This window comes from Aulostomus chinensis, chromosome 18, assembly GCF_037954235.1.
Source record: "Aulostomus chinensis isolate RoL2024-O1b breed Wild chromosome 18, RoL_Achi_v1.0, whole genome shotgun sequence".
Taxonomy (NCBI): Eukaryota; Metazoa; Chordata; class Actinopteri; order Syngnathiformes; family Aulostomidae; genus Aulostomus; species Aulostomus chinensis.
Window position 1 is genome coordinate 2,392,349 of NC_141337.1, and position 12,702 is coordinate 2,405,050.

A 12,702-nucleotide genomic window follows, 5' to 3' on the forward strand; every position below is an offset into this window, starting at 1 on the left:
TGTGAGCTTTGTTGCGGCGGCGGCTGATTGTCACCAGCGACGTCAAGATTTCTGCGACTGGAGCATCAAAACATTTTTTTTTAGTGAAAAGTCAACACAGATTCTGAAGTTTAAATCTGCATCACTAAAACCTAAAAGACCAAATGCGCTGTCAGGGTCCAGGTGTCATGTGACTGTTTCGTCCAATCAATGCAGCTACCTGGATATAAATAGGACACATAAACCAAACAGTGGGTGGTGGGCAGGGTTTACATATTTTTAATGATTTATTTCCATAACGATAAAAAGAACATAAAAAACAGCTGTAATGTCAGAGGTCAAGCTCGATGACATAAGAGGAGGAGGGCTGGTAGGAGGTGGAGCTTGAGGGTAGCAGCAGTCTGTTTCAACAAATCAGAACAGGGAGAAGGACTGGGGCGGAGCTAAACTGAAGATCTGTGTCAGAATGTTGCCTGGCAACAGTACTACTCCAGCCAATCAGTACAAGGGCGGGGCTTGGCTCAAGCAAAGGGATGGGGTCAGAGGAGGAGGCGGGGTTAAAGGACGTCATCACTCTCAGCCGTGTGCAGCTGCGTGTCGTCAGCATCCGTCATAATACTGCTATCCTGACTGTCGTCCACCTCCACAGCTGCTGAGAGACACACAGGTTGACAGAGACACAGACAGGTGGTCAGACAGGTGATGTCACAGTGACGTCAGTAGCGTGACGGATGGGGGGGGGGGGGGTGGCGGTACCTTCGTCCTCAGGCAGGTATCTCTTGTCGATGGCTTCTTTGATCTGGTTGTTGGCGCCTTTGGGGTCCAGGTCCATGGCCCAGCTGAAGTTCATTAGTGCCAGGTGAGTCTGACCCAGCTTCTTGTACACCTTTCGGAAAGCACATAGGTCAGAGGTCATAAAGGACACCAAAGTTGCCATGGTTTCTACCACCATAGAACCAAATCATGTAGATTGAAAACACCCCCAACATCGACAACCACTGAAGGAGTTTCTTTGGCGCGGCGCCCTTTGATGCGCGTGTGTCTACTAGGACATTGGGTGCAGGTGCCCGACTGCTGCACGCCGCTGACGGACTCAACGCACCGCCCTAAAGATGTTGGATCACTTCCTGTCACAAATCCTTGGAGAGACCTCGGAGTCTGTGATTCAAGAACTCAATCTTAGTAAGCGGTTCTACGTCAAAGATGGAACGTCTGCGGTGCCTGTTGTAACAACACTTAGACCGACAGATGAGAATCTGGCTGACGAGGTCACGGTCCCCACAGATGGACGACCTCGATGGACGCGTCACGTCAGAGGAGCGTCTGTTCCCGGATCATGTAGCCGCTGGCCAGCCTGGTACATTATTACCATAAGAGGATCAAACGTCTACCTCGACTTGTGTTGCAGGTGTTCTCTCACAGACTCAAGTCTGTTAATACTGATGGTGACTTCAGAGATGATGTGACAGTGCAAGAGGTGAAGGGTTAAACATCAGAGGTCAAAGGTTACGGTGGATCAGCTTGTTACCTTTCCAATGAGAAAGTAAACCAGAGACTCTTTGGGCACAATCTGCTTCAACTCCTCCAACTCCTGAAGCGCCGCCTGCACAGAGACAGAGAGACAGGTGGTCACGGCGGCAGCAGAGTGGGACATCTTCTATCCGTAGAGAATCCCTGCGTGTTGATTACCTTGTACTTGTCGTTAGCGAACAGTATAGACGCTCGGTGGAACTTGCAGAGTGGATTTTTAGGGTCAATCCCAATTGCTCTGTTGAGAGTCTCTAAAGCAGCATCAGACTTCTTCAATGCGTGTTGCACCTACACAGTAACAGCAGCGTTAATCTGACATCAGAGCCCTCAACCACATCTGGATGCCCTCATCGCCATGTTGCGTTTGCTCAGTTGTCATGGAGACGGCTCTGGCACCCCCATGGGACCCAAGTGCAAGTATTTAGAATTTGCTTTAGATATTCATGTGTATGAGTGTGGATGTTCTAAAATGTTCTGTCTGAAAGTTGAGCAGACTGTCGCTAATGCTAACGTGGCCAGTGTTGCGGATGGAGAATGCTGCATGCTAACGTACCACTCCGATGTGACAGAGCAGCACCGAGCTCTGAGGATTGATGCTCAAAGCTTTCTTGAAGTGGATTTCCGCCAAGTTGAACTTCTCCTGTTTGTAGTAGATCATGCCCAGACCATACCTGCGTGTACACACACACACACACACACACACACACACACACACACTCTATCACTGATCCATGAGGAGCCTCAGGTTCCCAACACAACTCTGTACAAGAGAACAGATTTAAACTGTATTACCATTACCATGGTTACCGTACCATGCATTGTAGTGTCTGTTGTTGACTCTGATGGCGTTGCGGAAGCAGGCGAGCGCTCGGTCCAACTCCTCTGTCAGAACAAACTCATGACCCAACAGAGTGTAGGCGTACGCAAAGCCTGGATCCACCTGAACGACAGACATGTTGATGTTAGGGCAGCTGTCCCAATGATGACATCATCCGATTGCACCTCTAGGTGTCTGGCGCTGTGAGACTACCACCTGTGGTCCTGCAGCTAACACCGAGTAAACTCACCTGGATGGCTCTCTGGAAGAACTTGATAGCAATGTCATGCTCCCTCTGCAGGCTGAAACAGTTCCCTGCAACACACCAGGCCTGTGGAGACAGACGGCGTTAGACAGACAGAGAGACGGTCAGGAAGACAGACAGGCGAGTTCCTGACCTCTGGACAGTTCTTGTCCATGTCTGTCAGGTCTTTGGACAGAGCCGACAGCGCCACGTCTTTCTGCAGGTGCCACAGCGTCGTTGAATAAATCTCCATCCCTTCCACTCTGTACGACTCGATCCTGCGAACCTCGCTGAAAAGACGTTCCGCCTACAAAACCCCAGAACACAGTGGTGACATCATCATGACATCACAGCTGGCCTCACCTGGATCTATATGTCAGGTGACTCTTACCTGTGTGTACTCGGCCAGCTCGAAGTAGGCCCTGCCGATGTGTGTCAGGACCCAGCCTGTGTTGTAGTGCTGCGGTGGGAGCGAGCTCAGGATGTTGATGGCTTCTCTGCAGTTGTACGAGCACAGCGCCTGGTAACCGCGGCCCAGTTCCCGTAGCAACACCATCACGCTGTCTGAGTACACATGAATGGACAAACTTGAACCACTTCCTGTGCTGATCCAGAGACCCGACTGGGTACAGTGTTGGCTTGACTCGGCTGGATGCAGTATTTTATCATATCATGCAACTTCTCTATTATTACAATATTTGAGTGTTTGTAATATTTGTACCTGCAGCAGCTCTCTGGTACTGAGGGATCTTGGCGTCCGGTAGACTCAGGCTGGCGTCAAGTCTCAGGATGTCCAGACTCTCGTTCAGGTTGCTGCTGTTTGACGTCTTTGCTGATTTACATTTTGTTTTCCTGTTTGGGATCTTCGTAGGAAACTTCATCTTTAACTTCTTACTGTTCTCCTGCAGACAGACGGACCCAGAGAGACACAGGCCTCAGTTACAGTTGAAGGGTGTAGGACACGAGTGTAGTTCTACAGTAGTACTGAGGTACCTTGGCAGTAGAGCTGGCACTAGTAAACAGTCTGGAGCTTCTTCTGGGCTGAACGTTTGGAGGGCCAGACATACTGGGACTGAGGACCTGAGGGGAGCCACTGAGAGACACACAGGAAGTCAGACAGACAGTTGGACATGACACCTGAGTGACAGACAGGTATGAAGGGCAGACTTTTGTGGTGGAAACTGAGGGAGCGGTGGAACTCTGTGTAGAGTTACCTGGCGTGAGGGGCGGAGCTCTGTGATGGGTTAAAGGGAATGGGGAGAACATCTCTGCTGTTTCCACTCTGACTGAAGACAGACTTGGACTGGCTGATCCTGGAGACAGACTGAGAGAGACAGACAGGTGAGGAGGAGAGACAGACGTTCACCACGATACAACATCCGATCATCTGTGTGGATCAATATGATGGTGTCTACACAGCGTGTTTGTATACCTTCTTGCTGGGAGCTGTAGATTGCGTTTCCATGGTAGCTGAATAGTTCTGTAGATAAGTGGGGTCTCCCGGGCTGGGCTCCAGGGGCAGGATGCCAAAACTACACACACATACATACACACACACTTTTGAATGCTGCATCCATGTCCACATACACTCCCGCCTGTACACACTAGGTGAGAGCTCACCTGGGCGTCAGGGGGCTCAGTGCAGCAGGTCCTCCCAGTAAACTCCGCCCACTCTTAGGCTTATTCTGTTTAGCCAATAAGGTGCCGGCTGATGCCATGGAAACCGTGTTACCCAAAAGAGAGCCAGTCTCTGGGGAGATGAGGGAGGAGTCGATGTAGGAAACCGACAAATCAGACGTCAGCTTCCCGTTAGACGATTCTAGATTCAATCGGTTTAACTCCTGAAGATGAAAGAAGAAGATGTTCCTCCACATCAACAATCGCTTCACAACGTCAAAACAGTCGTCCAGTTACCAGACCAGATATTACCTCACCCAACCAGAGTAATCTGATCACCAGACCAAATTACAGTATGAGAGGTGTGTTAGGATTTTGTACCAGTGTGTCCTGTGGTGTCTCCATGAGGGCGGTGTCTAGGCGATGTGAGGGGTTCTGGGCGGGGCTTACAGATGGAGGGGGCGGGGCTATAGAGGAGTTCTGAAAAGAGGCCAACCTGAAGACCTGATCTGGATCTGGTTTCTCTCCTAGAACAGACACCAACAACCAAAGTCACATAATGGCATGCTTCCATGTTAACTCACTGAGGTGTGTGTGTGTGTGTGTGTGTGTGCGCATTACCTAGGTGACAGAGGTTCTGGAAAGGCGACCAGAGAAACGGGTTGAGGGTTAAACTTCTCTGGAAACATTCTGCACCTTTAGCAACCCGATCTGTCTTACTGCTCACAGAGAAAGAGACAGACAGGTCAGAACGAGAGACAACAGAAGCTGAGACTCTTTTCGTCGATGAATTTAGACCTCTTGAAAATTTGCCTGAAGTCATTAAATTAAAAGGACGTGATGATTGGTTACTTGGCACGGGAGGCGGGGCTCCAGACTAACACCATTTTGATCGAGAGTCTGAGGACATCGTGTTCGGACTGTAAAGCCCCTGGAGGCAAATTCCGATTCTTGATTTTGGGTTTTGTAATTACGAATTTTGATCGATTGATCCTTTTTGGAGGCTGTAACAATGCCGTCTGCATTGTGACGCCACACCAACGTGTTAAAGGAGACACAAGCGTGATGTGGAAGACTAGACAAGGACATGACACAGTGAGTCTTGCTAGGTGAGACAGCGGAGGACAGACGAAATCTCGCAGTTCACGTTTGGGTACTGGATGTTGCACAGAACTGCTCCTTACCAGTAAATGTGCCCCAGTAATGACAACGTGAAAGAGGCGGAGTCTCCAAACTCTGTGATGATGTCATCCTGGCTCTTCTGTTTATTTAGTACTCCACCAATCAGAACCTGTTCTCCTTCAGCCAACCTGAGAGACAGACAGGTGTTCAGAGCATGTCAGTGGTTCACTAGGAGCCTCATCCAGACTAGTGTGAGCGTGTGTGTGTGTGTGTGTGTGTGTGTTCTTACTTGCTGAGCTCCACACAGCACTTGGCCAGCAGGAATCGAACTTGTGGTGTGGAGCAGCTGTGAGCCTTCAACAGCCTGTACGCCTTATAGGGTTTCCCTGATCGATAATAACATGTCGCCAACAGGTAGAGCGCCTCCTCTGACCTCACTGACAGACAGACAGGTAGACAGACGGACAGGTAAACATCTGACCGACAGGTAGAGCTCCAGCTCCGACACACGGACAGACAAACAGAGAGAGAGACAGGCGTTACCTTCAGCGTAGAGTCTCTCTGCGAGGAAAACGGCGTCCAGGTAGGCGTAGTGGTTCAGAGCCTGCCACACTGCAGCCTGAACAACACGAGAGAGAGAGAGAGAGAGAGAGAGAGAGAGAGAGAGAGAGAGAGAGAGAGATGGATTCTGCCAGTGGACACAGAGAGCGAGAGAGAGACAGAAACAGGAGAGAGCGAGGTCTCCGTCTCGTTCTCAAAGACTCGTCTTCCTTGAGTTGCTTGTGATTGTAGCCGTTTGTTTCTGAGATGCTTCACTGATCAAGGGGATCTGATCCATCATCATTGATCTGTGTGCTGATCCATTGATATTGATTATTGATAGCTGAACATAGACTGCATATATAGTGGATCTAATGTGTGACGATGCCTTCCACACATGTGCAGTATGACGGCGTCCATAACCGTGACAACACACAACAACAGGTTTGTCCTTATAAACCTTTTCGCACAACTGCTTGTTCAGCATCCATTTTGGCTCCCCCAGCACAGACACCGTCTCTTGTGGTCTTGTGTCATGCTCACAAGTGTGGGGTCACAACTTCCTCAGTAAGTGGACATTAACACTCCACAAACACCCTCTAATAATCCCTAGACTGTGCGTTGCACAGACCCTCACGAGACAACAGGAGGATTTCACTCTTCCACCCACCGCCTTCAGCCTCTCCACCAGTTCCATGATCTGACTGGTTGACTTTAGCGTCATGGCATCCAATTACCTGCCGAGTATTTGTTGAAAGTGCCCATCTTTCTTCAGAGGGCTTCCCAGATGGTTCTAGATACCATTCTGTCTGGAGTCTCAGGTTTCCCTCGTGGACTCACAGACACAGAACGAACAATCAAGGCTCTAACAGGTTCTTTGAGGACTTTGTAAAAAGGGGGCTACAAAGTTGTGGCGTGTCCTAGAGAGCAGGACGGGAGGTTTAGCAAAATCACTTCGGGGTCTACCAGCTGTTTTCTGTAAGATGGTTGACTTTTCAGCAGGGTATATCACCATGGCAACGCATGTTGCAGACCTTGCCTGCCCTGGGGGAGCCTAAGAGGTCAGACACAAGGTCAAACATATGAAAGTTTCAACCGCTGACCAATCAAACCTCATGATCCACATCATCACCCTTCATCCATGGATAACTTGGAAGAGGCAGGCGCATCAAGAGAGGTTCTCTCGGCAGGACTTTCCTGACAAAAGGAATGATTGACACCTGCCAGTTAGTGGATGCACATGTAGCCGGAGACAAATCAGTCACTCGCAAGCATGAAGAAAACGCCAGTTCTTCCTGCATCGTCAACATTCTCAGATGAAAGCTGTGCGTCTGGACTGCCACTGGGGAGAGAGACAGGTCAGGACACATCACCAGCGGAGGAGAGAGAACGCCAACCTGCGGCGTCCCCTTGCAACATTAAGGTATAAATAAACGTGAAAATTTATCCATTAAGACATTTGGAGTTGATGCCCAGATTTGATTTTGTGCGTCTCAGCACGCCTGCATCTATCACGGGTTTCCTCTGCTGATAATCGCCGCTCACAGAGAGCTTCATCATCATCACCTTCGTCTCCAAACATGCTCCGCCTCCAAAGCCAAGTGGAAGTGCAGAGCTTCTTACAGATGATTCCTGGTCCATGGCTGGTTATGGTCGTGGCATCTGTTACCATGGCAACATCTGGGGTTATCCTTCTCGTGACCTACATGCTCACGCCACCAGTCACCCATTGAGTTACCCCACAAGTCAGTGGTTTACCTGCAGCTGCACTGGTAACCTGACTGAGTATCAACAAGGGACCAGGAGAGAAAACCCACCTGCTTTCATGCACGAACACGTGAGACTTCCGGTCATCACGTCCTGCACGTGAACGCGTCGGTTTAGTTCCTTAATAACTCAAAATCAGACGGATCTGCGAGCGATATCCTTCATGTAATTTGGTCTGACACGGCAGCTAACCAGCTGTTAGCTAATGTTGTTCGTGATAACCAGCGGCTAGCTGACCTTATTACCGCGAGCAACCAGAGGTTCATTTCAACCGCAAACCCTCATCATAAACTAAATAAATCGTGACTAAACTTAACGAAGCTTACAGTTGAAGTTCAGTGTGACATTCCTTCATGACTGAAGCAGCTCAGCTTACAGCTAGCCAGCGTTAGCCACGACCAGAGCACAGATGTTAGCATTCCTGCGCTAGCAGGGCTAACATACCAGACTGCATTAGGTTTTTTTCACACTTTATGTCGCTTTGCTAATTACCAGCAGCACTACCCACTTCACCAGAACCGTGCCAGATCAGCACCGTCCACTGGTACCTTCAGCTGGACACCACAATGAAAACTTGACTGACTTTTCGAGTTGCTGCAGCAGCGCGCAGCTAACGTCCCTCAGCGCAACCAGGATGGGGAATCTTTACCGACCAACAAGCCAAAATGTTTTTTTTTTCAACAAAAAAGACAGTCAGTATTTGGGTCGAAGCCGAAGCCATTAACCGAACCGAACGGTACACAGCAGGTGACACATGTTCTTCCATCTCATTTGTTCTTGGACCGACACCATCGGAAACCTTAATCTGACAGATTTCTGTACGGAGTCTGGTATGACCTATCTGAGCCTGAACCAGGTTGACATTAGCTTCCCGGCTGGCAGCATCTCGTTATGTTTTGAATCCCGTGAACTTCAAGACACCAGCAACATCGCGGTAAAGACGGTTGTTTTTTTTTTTTTGGTTTTTGCTTTTGTTTTTTTTAAAGCTAACAACATCGGTAAAGGCTCGATTCTGCCGGCGGCGGGCCGTCGGGCCTTCGGCGGCGGGGGACAGCGTTCACACCGCGGACTGAAGCAGCCGCTGAGGCCAAGACCCAGGAATCGACATAAATACTCGGCTCCCCGCTCATGACAACGAACTGAGGACAGTGTTTTACCTGGACAGGTTCCTGCAGCACCGTCATTCCGCTAGGAGACTCCGTCTATCCGTTCCTGTCGTCTGTTTTCCCTCTTTCCCTCTGCTCTTTCTTTACTTGGGTGTCCAGGAGGAGCTGCAGCCGAAGATTTGAACACACCAACCGTTACCAGCCGAACGCAGCCGAAGAATACCGAGTAGAAATGACGGAAATGAACGACGACTTGATTTGGGACCGAAGTGGCTTCTGCGCCCCTGCTGTTGAAATGAAGGTAAATAGGCTGTCGCCTCCTGGTGGCCGGAGAGAAAACTGCGTTTACTTATCCTAAGTCCAGTCTGTGAGTTTGATTTGCCATTCATCGATGGCACTTAGACTTTCTAGAGGTGCTTTTTGTTATGTTTTTAGACAAAGGCTTCAATGAGAAACGTTCTCCCCATGTAACAAGAGAGTTTCTGTTCCACCTAAAACTAAAACACACATAAAATCAGTGACTGGCCTCATTCCTCCACGTCTATCAGCCTCAGTATTGATTACTTATTGAAAGGAATCAGAGATGGTTTGATCGGTGGCGGTGAGGTGACGAACTTCCCAACATTCCAATGTTTGTGACTTTGAATTCAACTTAAAATTGAAATCGGCGTTGTGCTCCTGTGTGTTCCTCCACGTTCCACGCATGGACTTTTTAAGACTTTTTTTTATCTTGTCTTCTTTTTTTTTGCCCAAATCACCACACACGCGCAGCTCAATGCATTACAGCACACACTTTATTTCACAGGCTATGACATCACTTCCTGTTGACAGATTTTTTTTATCATTATGATGTCAGTTTCCGCAGCACTAAAAACAACTGGCGCAGCTAATGCTAACTAGCAGAGTCAGAGAATGTGGAAGCAGGTTTACAGCAGAGGATGACATCAACGGAGGGGCGGGGCTACAGGGTGCAGTTGGCTTCTGGAGACAGTCGACATTTAGCCACCGTCAGGTAGGTCTCCACCTGCAAACACGTCATCAGTGACATCATCAAACAAACACTGTCCCTTCAAAAGAATTAAATAGGAGGCAGAAATGCAGTGATGGATGTGAAAGGAGTGAACTTATGGGACAGTTGAGACAAATTCATTCAAAATGTGTAATTCAATTTGTACTTTTAATAAATTCCAGCTACTACTACCACCACCACTACTACTACTACTACTTCTTCAGCATCACCACCATGGCTCCTCACCTTGTGCATGTCCTTCTTAAAGCACGCCAGTAGTTCGTACGTTCGTCTCAGAGACTCATCGGCCCCCAGACCCTGATAGTAGTTTCCATATGGAGCCAGTTGGAGGGCGGAACTATCAGCCAGGATCTCTGCTCCGTCCTGATTGGCCTGCAAGATCAGGTGGTTAATCAGACAGGAAGTGCGTTCATGGGGCATGTGAAGAGTCCTCAGTCTTTGTCTCGTACCAGATAATACCAGATGATAATCAGCTACTTTGAAAGATGTGATCAGTGTGTGTGTGTGTGTGTGTGTGTGTGTTCACTTGGATCAGCAGGAGGATTCCTGTCTTCAGTTCAGACAGTTTTGGTGAAATCTGGTTCCTGGGAGCAGAGCCTCCAGACAGAGAACGGCTGGGGAACTCCCATGACTCGACCAAGCGATAGGAGATGGACAGCAGCTTCAGAACCTGAAATCCATCGATCCATCGGTCAATCAGCAGCAGCAGCAGGAGTGTAGATGTGCAGCGGTGTCGCATCATTGTATACTGACCGAGCTGCGTTGTGTCTCGTGCTTGTCGATGGGGCTGATGATGTAATCAGAGTTGCAGAAATCCTGCAGGAAGATTTTGTTGAGCTGACGTTGCTCCTCCGTCTGCAGAGAGCTCTCCTACGTCAGCCAGAGAGAGAACAACACCTTTCTCACTGAAAAATACCACAGAAATTCCCCTGTTGGGCTGTGGCAGTTTGTTCCTGTCTGGTGTTTTTCTGGTGTTTTGTGCGTCGTTGTTCCAAACGTACAAAGTCAGAGAAGAGTCGCTGGGCGAGCAGGTGGAGGTGTTGCACTCTGCTGACAGCGATGGAGAACAGTCGCTGGCTGTCTGTTATTGGCTGAGCGGAGACACCCAGAGAGAGGACTGACAACACAAGAAAGACTGAGAGAGGGAGAGGTGAGGCAGGTTTCAGCATTAGTCGCCTTGGTAACGATCGCCCGATCAACACTGACAAGTGTCCCAAACCCAACATCAACCTCAGAATGAAGACGAGCATCAGAGACAATCAAACTACGGCTGACATCGTTACCCTTCCCAGAACGTCTATGCCAGTGGGAAGGATGTTGTTCCCCCGATCACCACGGAGTGAAAAAGATGAAGGGGACATCCTATAGTGGGCTTTCAGGGAACATTCTGGGAATGCTCAGGATGTTCTGGGAATGTTTAGGGAATTTGTTCAGGTAATTTACATATGTAGAACGTCCTGCAACTGGAACTTCTAAACTTTAGGCCACTAATACCCGGGAACATCCTGCAAACATCACCCCAGAACATTCTGAGAACTCCCTGAATGTCAGCCAAATGAAATCCTGCTGACCTTGAAGAACCGTGTGTCTGCTACCCTGGAATGTTTTGGGAACTTTGTGCAAAGATCTGATGGGACATTCTACTGTAACAGTCCTGTAGACATACTCCGAATGTTCTCCTGTCTTTAAAGTCTTTAAAGATCTGTGGGAACGTTGCAAGCAGGGACGTTCTCAGATTATATTTGGGGAACTTCTTCCTGTAGAAAAGTCTCAAAGGGAACGTTGACACACGACCTGACAACAATCATGTAAGAAGCATGAAGAGACCAAAATGGAACGTTCTGCTGACATCATAAGGAGAACTCTGAAACGCTTTTTAATTTCGAGGGCGTTCTCCAGTGTTCAGGGTGTTTTTCACCTTGACAGAACCTTTGGAGAACTTTTCATCAGGTCCCCAGATCTCCAGGTCTTGGATACGCAGGAAGTCGATGTGACCCCGGGGATACAACAGAACCAGAACTTGCTGAAATAAAAGGAACAACATGGGCAAGTTAGCATGTTCTCCTGCTGGTCTCACCTCGGTCCATGGCTGGTGGGCTTCGGTTGTGGTTCTGGTTCAGCTGACGAGAGCTCAGTTCTTCCGTTCGTTCTGAGGCTCCCCACTCAGAGTTTGTGGTTTTATAAGCGAAAAGCCGGTGGTTAAATTCATGAAGAGGAACATGAAGCGCGCAAACAGCGGATTGTGTTTTGCCACCGGCGCATCAATGATTCAATCACTATACTTTTATGACTTTTATATATTTATTGCAGCGCATTCTTTGAGGTGTGTTGACATTCTCGATTGTTGTATATTCAGCGGAGACACGTCGCTGGTGTCGCGTGTGCTTTCAGGAAGTGCTGCATGTATTCAGTGTTGTTTCTGATCTGAGGTCAGACCATCAGGTTACATCGGCCGGGAACCTGCATAGATTCAATGCTCCATGACACCGATACGATGGCGCACGCCAACATGTTTACATGTTAACCAAGGCAGGGCGGGAAAACAGCTTGTCAACAAACCGCTCATGAATGTGGAGCTTGTGGAGGTGGGTCTGATTCCCCGGGGTCCTGGAGGCTCTTCAGGTCCTCACTTGACCTGAAGGATTTAGGGTCAAGAAATCTGACCTTTACTTGTTAAACTTCAATGACTAAAAGTTATCTTGTCTTTTAAAAACAATTTTTAGCAAATTTCTTTCGCAATAGGAGTTTTTTTCGTTAAATGACTTCGCTTCATGACATTCGATTTCATTAATTTGTGATTTTCCAGTTTCATACCAACACAATAAGAGACGACTTCTTTGTCACGTTCCTCCTCATCAGATCGACGGCTGATGGTGATGCCAAGGATCCGGTCACCTACTGGGAATCGCTGGGGTCCGCGTGAGTCAGAACTTTGTGTAGAACCACACAC

General features: G+C 48.7%; 2 protein-coding genes across 3 annotated transcripts; both read right to left on the reverse strand.

Moving 5' to 3' along the window:
• Positions 1 to 235: 235 nt before the first annotated feature.
• cdc27 (cell division cycle 27) lies at positions 236 to 8,960 on the reverse strand. Of its 2 annotated transcripts, none has more exons than XM_086185309.1 (20): positions 8,774 to 8,960; positions 5,853 to 5,928; positions 5,599 to 5,746; positions 5,372 to 5,497; positions 4,809 to 4,906; positions 4,569 to 4,714; positions 4,191 to 4,411; positions 4,003 to 4,102; positions 3,785 to 3,894; positions 3,564 to 3,663; positions 3,292 to 3,472; positions 2,962 to 3,134; positions 2,725 to 2,877; positions 2,577 to 2,657; positions 2,322 to 2,449; positions 2,063 to 2,180; positions 1,669 to 1,797; positions 1,508 to 1,582; positions 736 to 865; positions 236 to 631 (listed from the first exon to the last, which is right to left on the reverse strand). In XM_086185309.1, exons 1-20 carry the CDS (start codon positions 8,798 to 8,800, stop codon positions 537 to 539), a joined length of 2,415 nt encoding a protein of 804 aa, XP_086041435.1. In that variant the 5' UTR covers positions 8,801 to 8,960; the 3' UTR covers positions 236 to 536. The 2 variants fall into 2 exon arrangements, with proteins under 2 accessions (XP_086041435.1, XP_086041436.1); XM_086185310.1 differs by having other exon boundaries at positions 236 to 628; positions 8,774 to 8,957.
• Positions 8,961 to 9,520: 560 nt separating this feature from the next.
• Positions 9,521 to 11,887, reverse strand: gh1 (growth hormone 1). Its single transcript, XM_086185787.1, has 6 exons — positions 11,830 to 11,887; positions 10,754 to 10,887; positions 10,506 to 10,622; positions 10,279 to 10,422; positions 9,978 to 10,124; positions 9,521 to 9,746 (listed from the first exon to the last, which is right to left on the reverse strand). Exons 1-6 carry the CDS (start codon positions 11,837 to 11,839, stop codon positions 9,684 to 9,686), a joined length of 615 nt encoding a protein of 204 aa, XP_086041913.1. The 5' UTR covers positions 11,840 to 11,887; the 3' UTR covers positions 9,521 to 9,683.
• Positions 11,888 to 12,702: the final 815 nt, after the last annotated feature.